Genomic DNA, 7927 nt, shown 5'->3' with positions numbered 1-7927 from the left:
TCAACAAAAGAATTTCATCTTTGGCTGCTCTTCCTGTGTATCTAATGTCCCATTTGTTTTCTGCTTTTCTCTATCTTTGTTGCTCAAAATATGAGCAAAGCAACTTGGCTGGAAAAGCCTTTGACCGAGGGGGTATCTCCTGCCAGGTAGCTTCAAGGAAAATGCAAACTACTGTTCAGCAGGATACAATTTTCAGAGAGGATGTAACAGCTATTGAGCTACCGCTACACTTGAACTTTGCCATTTACCATTCAAGTTGACCAAGAGTTATTGACACTTTAACAGAGGATTCTTGTGTATAATCACAGAAGTCAAGCGCAGTTTGAACTATAACAACTTATAAATAACTCCTGCAAATTCTAGAGGGGAGATTTTACTGCTTAATGCACAAAGGCCCAGTGAAAATAAATCTAGTAGTCAGTTGAAATACCCTTCTATGCACATCTTGCTCTGCACAGATGAAAAAGCACAATGCTTAAGTTAAGTCCTTTCCTGAAATTAAAAAAAAGTTAACCACAAACTTGAGGATGTTGCCTAAATTGACACTACCTGTCCTTAGCAAGGGTACAGAGCAGCTAGCAGAAATACCAGGTTAAATGTCCTCATGAAGGGCATTCTTAGAGGATACAGCCCAGGCTCTGCCCATGCCTGAGCCAACCTGAGGCCATGTGTCACATTCCTGCAGTATTCATGTGCTTTATTATCACACACGCCTCACAGGGACTTACAGTGTAAGCCTCCATCACAGCATGAACACACCAACCTTGGTTAACTGGGAGTACTGCTGCATCACACAGGTGCCCGCTTGGATACATCAGAGATCTAACCAAAGTCTTCCAGCATGTACTAATCCTGACACAGAATTACTCTAGAAGTGAGGATACAGGTCTGTTCCGGCCCTGACAGACTACTTGGTGCCTGTGAAAAGAGCACTACATATGAGAACTAGATCCAATACTACAAAGAATTATCCAGTATTTATTGTAACCACATAACTCAAGTTTCTCAGGACCTTCCATGTACTTGATATCATTCATATATGCGGGTGCATCACATTGAGTCAGGTTCCAACACACATTCTTAACTAGGGCGCAAATACGCATCCACAAGGAAAATAACTGAAATCTTCAATGTTAGTAAGAACATCAAAAGAGCAAAATGATCAAAACATCCTTTATAGTCAGTATATATGCAAGCTGTAGGTAGAAGACGAAAAAGGGGTGAGAGATCACATATTTCATCATCTTGTTTGAAGACTTATTTGCGTTATTATAGAGAACTTTAAACCAGAGCTGGTTAGATAATCTTAGTTTAAGGCAGTATATATTTAAATTACCACTGTATTTTAATTATCACAAACAACATGATCTATAATACAGAGCTGCCACAATAGATCTGTGGTCCAGCTCTGTAGTTAAGTATTTTTGGTGAGATTACAAACAGTAGAACAGAAATGCATTATTTTCATTCAAAATTATGAATCACAGTGTAAAGATTAGATGCCATATGGTTATATATAACAAGTCTCATTGTGCACAAATAATCACTGACACTTTTAACGATTTATCTAGCTTTATAGATGCAATAAATTATATGTTGGCATTTTAGAGACTAGCTATTTACATTCATGTGTTAAACGTTCAATTACATCAACTAAGAATTCCTACTTCATGTGAACAGGGACCGTTTATATTATCTCTAGCACAGAAAGCATCCGAATGCTCTTGTGACACTGTAAGGAGGCACAGAAAATTTCATGCAGCGGAAACGTTTTGTGCTTAGTGATGTTTTCTTCTGTTAGTATCTAGTGCTAAATCCTGAGAAGTCAAGCTTGGAAATCTCCTTTTCATTGGAAAAATTTGTTCGATCTATGCGAGAACTTGGGCTTCCAACTTTACTCAGCCATGATTTCCTGCAAGAAAAATAAGAGAGGGTTAGCATATGAAGAACGGCACATGTGGGATTTCATGTCCTGTCACACCTTTTTTTGTTAAGATCCATAAAAAGCAGCCTTCTGGCGAGATAACTACCTGAAATATGTTTAGTTCTTTTCTGTTTTGCTTCCCTTTCTCCATTAACAGCAAAACAAACTGTTTAAAAAGTATCAGCATTTCAAAGAGCATTACATAATATTACATCAAAATACATCTGATAAAACACTAAAGCAGATTTACAGTAATGATCCCTCTTAAGTGCTTATTAATAGCATTAAAACAGGTACAAGCACCTTTGCAGATTCAATACTATACTTATAGCAAGGACCTAAAGCCATTCATAACTGAAAAATATTATGAAAAAAAATAATTAACAGCCAGTTTGCCCTTTGACAATGAAAAAAAAAAGTGGAAACTGAAATGAAAATAAGTTCAAAACCACCAAAAAGACATAAAGCAAACAAAAATCAAAATTATGTCAAAGCAATAATAAATTGTAATAAATACTGAATTTTATACAAGTGTTCTTAAGTGGGGATTTTGCATGTATTTGCATTATGATCCAATCTCTAATTATTCTGGGGCTTGCCTTCTTCCACAGTACATGAGAAAACTGTATTGAACACAAATTACCATAAAGTAACCAAGGCTGAAAGCTGACAGTATGATGGCTGCTCCTACATGCACATCCACTATATTCCTATCCCTGCAGCAATTTGCTAATTTGCAGTAGTGATAAGCTATTGTGTGATAAACAGAGGTGCATAACACTTCTTTAGAGAGGTTTATTTACCAGAAATACTTTCTCAGCATTTTCTGTTGTAGTAAAGTCTCAGAAATTGAAAAGAGAAAGTATTTTAGTATACCTTATTTCAGGAGAAATATATTTCCACATAAATACCTTTATGAAGCATAAACTGGTAGAGATACACAACTGTGATTAGTATTAGAAAATGTCATTATTCATTCACATTTCAATATAAGACCATAAAAGTTGTCTTATTAACAGGTAATTAATCCTTTGCAAAATCACACTGGGCATTCTAAAATGCAATATTCTTGCAGCAGGACTTAATTTTGATGTCTTTATAATGAGAATTGTGCATAGAGGTTGCTTACCTTGAGCTAGTAAATAAAACACACCTTATATATAGAAATGTATGTTGTTAGAAACCCTATGTGACAAAGATTTTTTTAGACAATTTGACATTGCATAACACCACAAGACGTCTCAAATGTCTTATCTGGTTAGCAGAGACAAGTAATTTTCTCCAGACCATGCTAGTCCTTCATAAGACTGGTCTCATCACTAGCACAGACTGTTCCACACCTGCATTCAGAACCTACACAAGCAACACTGTTCTTGAAACTCCACACACAGTCTCTTGATCAGGAAGAAATAGATATGCTTAGGAAAGCAGGTATGTCCTCTACTCACATATTCTGAAATGTAACCCTAGGAGAACACTTGGTGGATTACAGTCTTGCAGTGTCAAAAAGCTATGTGAGCTCTTTCCTATTTGACCACTAAGAGGCTCTTTCTATAAAAACTTCCTAGAAAACACAAACCAGATGAGTCTCATGTTCAAAGTATGACAAGCCTTAATATAGTACACAGCAACTAAAATTAATAAATATTTCCATCAGATGCTTATACACCTTCACACCATTTGTTCTTTGCTTCATGTTGTGAACAACCTCCCTTCTCATCCGTTCTAGATGATGAAGCCTTTCCAGCAAGGAGTGTAACACAGGAATAGGAGTACATGAGTGAAAGGCAAGAACCTAACTATCCACTCTGCACTGGAGCCCAGTGCAGACCAGATATTTCAACAGAAGGAAAGAAGTCTCATAACAGACCAGTACATTTTGCTCCGTATTATAAAAAAAAAATATCAGAAAAGTCCCTTTTTTATTTAGCATAAAAGTATCTAATACAGTTGGATGTCCTCGAGTGAGAAAAAAGAACATGTACTTGAAATACTTAAAATAATCTGTGCTATTTTTAGAAGACTAATGTGATATCCACAAGTAAATAAACTGCTTCCTTTTCTTCTCATTTTTAAGATGACCTTGTCCTGAACAAAACCAGAAGAAATACATTCCTTGCTCAGCCTTCACAACTGGACCCAAGACCAAAATTCATCCATGGCTGCTTCCAATTCCCAAGTTCCACTGCATGAACGAAGAAACTCTGCAAGCTTTGCACGGAGCAAACTTCATTCATTGCCAACTCCATATATTCTCACATGTATAAGGACAAAGCACAAATTACAAAAAATCAATAAATAAATTCAGCTCCATGGAAACTATAGGATGCATGTATTTTATTCCTTCGTTAATGTAGGAAGTAGAGAAGGAAGTGTGACAGAACTGCTCCTTACCTGGGATTTGCATGACTATAGGGGCTCACTTCTTCATTGAGATGCTAACACTTTGCAAGAGGACTTTCTTCATTGATCTTCCCTCACTTTGCTCGACAGAACATTCACTGAACAGTATGAAGCAGCACGCTTTTTTACAAGCTAAGAAAGCAGGAAATCAGTCTTTGCAAAGCATAGTACACAGTTACAGCTCCCTCATTTATCTACAGAGCAGAAAATGTCACCTCTGATATTTCGTTTGTATTCAGATCAATAGGCCTGAATTAAGAAAAGGTTCTGTATTCTCCTCTTCCTTCACTCAGCCTTCTTAGCTTTATTTCACTTGTCATGAATTTCAGATCACCCAATGTATGTAAGAGATTAGCTACAATTACTAGTTTTTTGAAGTTTTTTAGCTTGCCATTTATAGCATCCATTTTAACATTTACTGCTGCTACCCACTTCTCTTCAGGAGTGAGAAAAGACAGCCTCCACCTCACTTGTCACAAGGGGTAGGTCTGAATCAAATGAGGACATTCCTTTACTCTGCGACAGGACAGTATATAGCTTACTCTTCAGTTTTAAAGGAAGTTTTACAGCTACGCTGCTTCAAGTATGAAACATGAGCTCATCTCCAACGAGCTATTTCCTACAATGTTTTATTTCTGAAGTACCACATGTTCATGCACCCGCCTTTGGCCATGCTCCAGCCTCACCATTCAAGCTGGCAGTGGAGGGACTAGACCGACCCCCATGCACTTTAATCATGATTTACAATTTACACGGTATACAACCTCGCTGCGCGGGGGAGAAGCCAGGCAGGTCCCGTGGTGCCCCGGGGTCTCTCCTCAGGGCATGCAACGCTACTGGCACTCCCGCCACAGGGCTGAGAACACCCACCTGACTGGTTCATTCAGACAGGTGGCACTCAACAATTGGCTGTAGCCAGTGTGGGCCACCCACCTCCTTCTGGAAGCTTCTCCACAGCTCACCAGCCAGTAACCACCCCAGCCGGTGCGCTGCCACACCTGGGTGGTCTGCTCACACCAGTACCCCAAAACCAAGCTGAGCAGCATTCCCAAGCAGAGCGGGCACACCAGGCTTTGTTACTGGAGCAACTGGGAGCACCTTCTCTCACCCTTCTGGGCTTTCCTTCCTCGGCCCGGCGAGGACGGCCTGCCAGAGACAGCTTCCCAGCCCAGCCTACCCGCCTGCTCTACACCCATAGTCATGGTGGCTTACTCCTTGGGCTTTAAAACAACCATATCTATCATTCTTTTCCTTTTATCATTTCATTAACTGAAACAAACCTTGCCAAGCGGCTCTGTCTTGTTACCCAGGCAACGGGCTCTCTCCAGTCAACATATTATCAGAAAACAACGTCTGAAGAGCTGGGTTTGCACCATCCCGATTTCGATCCTTGCACAAGTAGCCTGCCTGTGTATATTTTTCCAGGCAAGCATCTTTCTTGCAAGATGCCTAACTTAACTTGTCAGAATGAAACATGACCAGGTCAAACTCTGAAGAGCTCCCTGGAAATACTATTTAAGGAGCCTCACCTCTGTAAGACAAGATAATGATAGCACAGCCCTAAAAACACTGCACTTTGAATACTACAGACAGTAGAGTAGCTTTATGTTTTCCCTGAGTAAGATTTATTAACTAAAATCTACACTATATTGATTTCCCTAAAATAAAAGCCTTGGTTGGCATTACTCTCCAACTGAAATCTTCTGCTTTGATAAGGAAACAGCACCTCTGATGGAGGAAGAAGCAGGCGCTGGCATCTTTACACAGCAGGCATGCCAAGCAAGCACGTGAAAGAACAATGCCATTTTTCCTGTGCTAGACTCTGTATTGAACCATCAATACAGATCAGACACTTCTGCATTTGTTGTATGCAAAAATCCAAACTATTCCATCCTGAGAGTGAAGCAATTTACCATCTATAGTGCTAGAAATGGACCTGAAAATGACCTACAGCATTGATACCAGGAGAGCTGGGCACAGTTTAGGAAAGTTTCTCTTCACCTTAACCACAGTGTCAGTTACAGTGGAACAAGAGAAATGTCTGCTTTTACTTAGCAGGAGAGAAAATAAAGGTACTGGTTTGTTTACACTCTATTTCCCTTTGTTTAGGATAAAATACTGGGGAGAATGTTGCTTTTTGAAGATTGTATTTACATCTGTGACAGCATATAGACAAGGATTGCAAATATTTATAAAATACCTCCAAAACGTTGTCGTATTCTTAAACAGTACTGCCAAGTTTTCATAAATCTTGATATTTAAATATTTGCATAAGAAATGTGGAATTTTTCATTCCTGTCTGGCTTCTGAGCTTTTGGGAAGAACTTTAGCCATTGTTTTCAACCTTTTCTCTACAATTGTAAAGGCTAGGAACATTTTACTTGAAACCAATTTTTATAAACCTGAAATTCACATCTAGGTAAAGCTTCTAGTAGCCTGCATAGTAAAGATAACTCATAGCTAACTGTAGAACCATTCCATGGTCCCCTACACCGCTGCTCCTGCTGCCAGAGCCTAATAGTAAAATAGGAATCTGGAAACAAAATGTATAGGGTTTAATGTTGTTGTAGAAAAGTAGCAGGAAGGATAAAAACCTTGGTAGAAGCGTGTTTGAAAATACCAGCTTTTGACATGATTTGAATCAGTGTGGCCTGAAAAAACATACCACAATTAGCATTTTAATTTAGCAGAAGCAATCAATGTCTTAGTAAGGTGAAGAAAACTGGTTCTGAAGAAAATACACGAGGGATCCTGGAGAGAATCCTGGGACTAATCACTAATATTCTGGTGCAGGGTTAGGTCAAGAGGACTCAATATGTACAGTCGACTTGCTCCTATTGGCTTTCATCCTCTGCTCCTTGTACTTTCATTAGCTCTCAAAACTAGGTTCTAGCTTGGGGTAGAAACCTGAAGCCACCTAAGCCATAAAGCTGCTGCCTCTAAAGCTCTGCTCAAGGGCCCTCTGTGCTGCACCTCTTCAGGCAAAGGGCACTGGGTGGTTTTTAAACTGTTGTGCCTGCTGCCTGATACACCACCAAAACCACTGCCAGCAGCAGCCCACACTAGGTCAAGATCAGGGGTCTGCACTTCGTTGCATGGCTGTGCCTTTTGCATATAGATACCTGCAAAGGAAGGGGGAAGGAGCACTAGGAGAACAAGGCCAAGAGAAGGGAGGGAAATTTTAGCACATTTATTAGGATGACCCCACCACAGTCCACCAAATTAAAGCCAAGTGACAGGTCACTTCAGAGGATTAAAACAAAAAAGGAAAAGAGAATGCCAGCAGTAGTATAAGGCTACAGGCCAAGAAGTAGGTGGGCTAGAAATGAAGCAACCTGCTCAGGCGTAGGCATGGTGCCCCAGAATAGAGCTGGAGCCTGTAGATGTGGGGAAGACTGCATGCGCTGCTGCTTCTGCCTGTTCACTAGCTCCTCCAGGCATCCTGACAACAGGAATTTCTTGGCCCTCTGAATATTTAGCAGAAGTTCTGTAACTGTTTTAGAAAGGGGGAAAAGAGATATTTAATCAAAACTAGTGTTTGACTTTGCATTTTTAAACACAGCTGTCAGATGAATGTTGTTAATTTGTTTATATTTCTTC

The 7927-nt window shown here is 39.7% G+C and overlaps 1 protein-coding gene across 4 annotated transcripts in view; it reads right to left on the bottom strand.

Moving 5' to 3' along the window:
* Nucleotides 1-950: 950 nt before the first annotated feature.
* The window catches only part of ACYP2 (acylphosphatase 2), a 42840-nt gene continuing 35863 nt past the window's right edge, over nucleotides 951-7927 (bottom strand). For 3 of the 4 annotated variants that reach the window (XM_080408390.1, XM_080408389.1, XM_080408391.1), the window contains one exon: nucleotides 951-1912. In XM_080408390.1, the coding sequence (XP_080264516.1) occupies nucleotides 1798-1912 (115 nt within the window). In that variant the 3' untranslated portion in view covers nucleotides 951-1797. Of the gene's footprint in view, nucleotides 1913-2090; nucleotides 7821-7927 lie in introns of those variants that run through there. The other variant, XM_080408388.1, reaches the window with a different exon arrangement.

Source organism: Falco punctatus (assembly GCF_963210335.1).
Source record: "Falco punctatus genome assembly, chromosome: 12".
NCBI lineage: Eukaryota > Metazoa > Chordata > Aves > Falconiformes > Falconidae > Falco > Falco punctatus.
The sequence above is the reverse complement of the archived record's forward strand: the minus strand, read 5'-3'. Positions and strand labels throughout refer to the sequence as shown.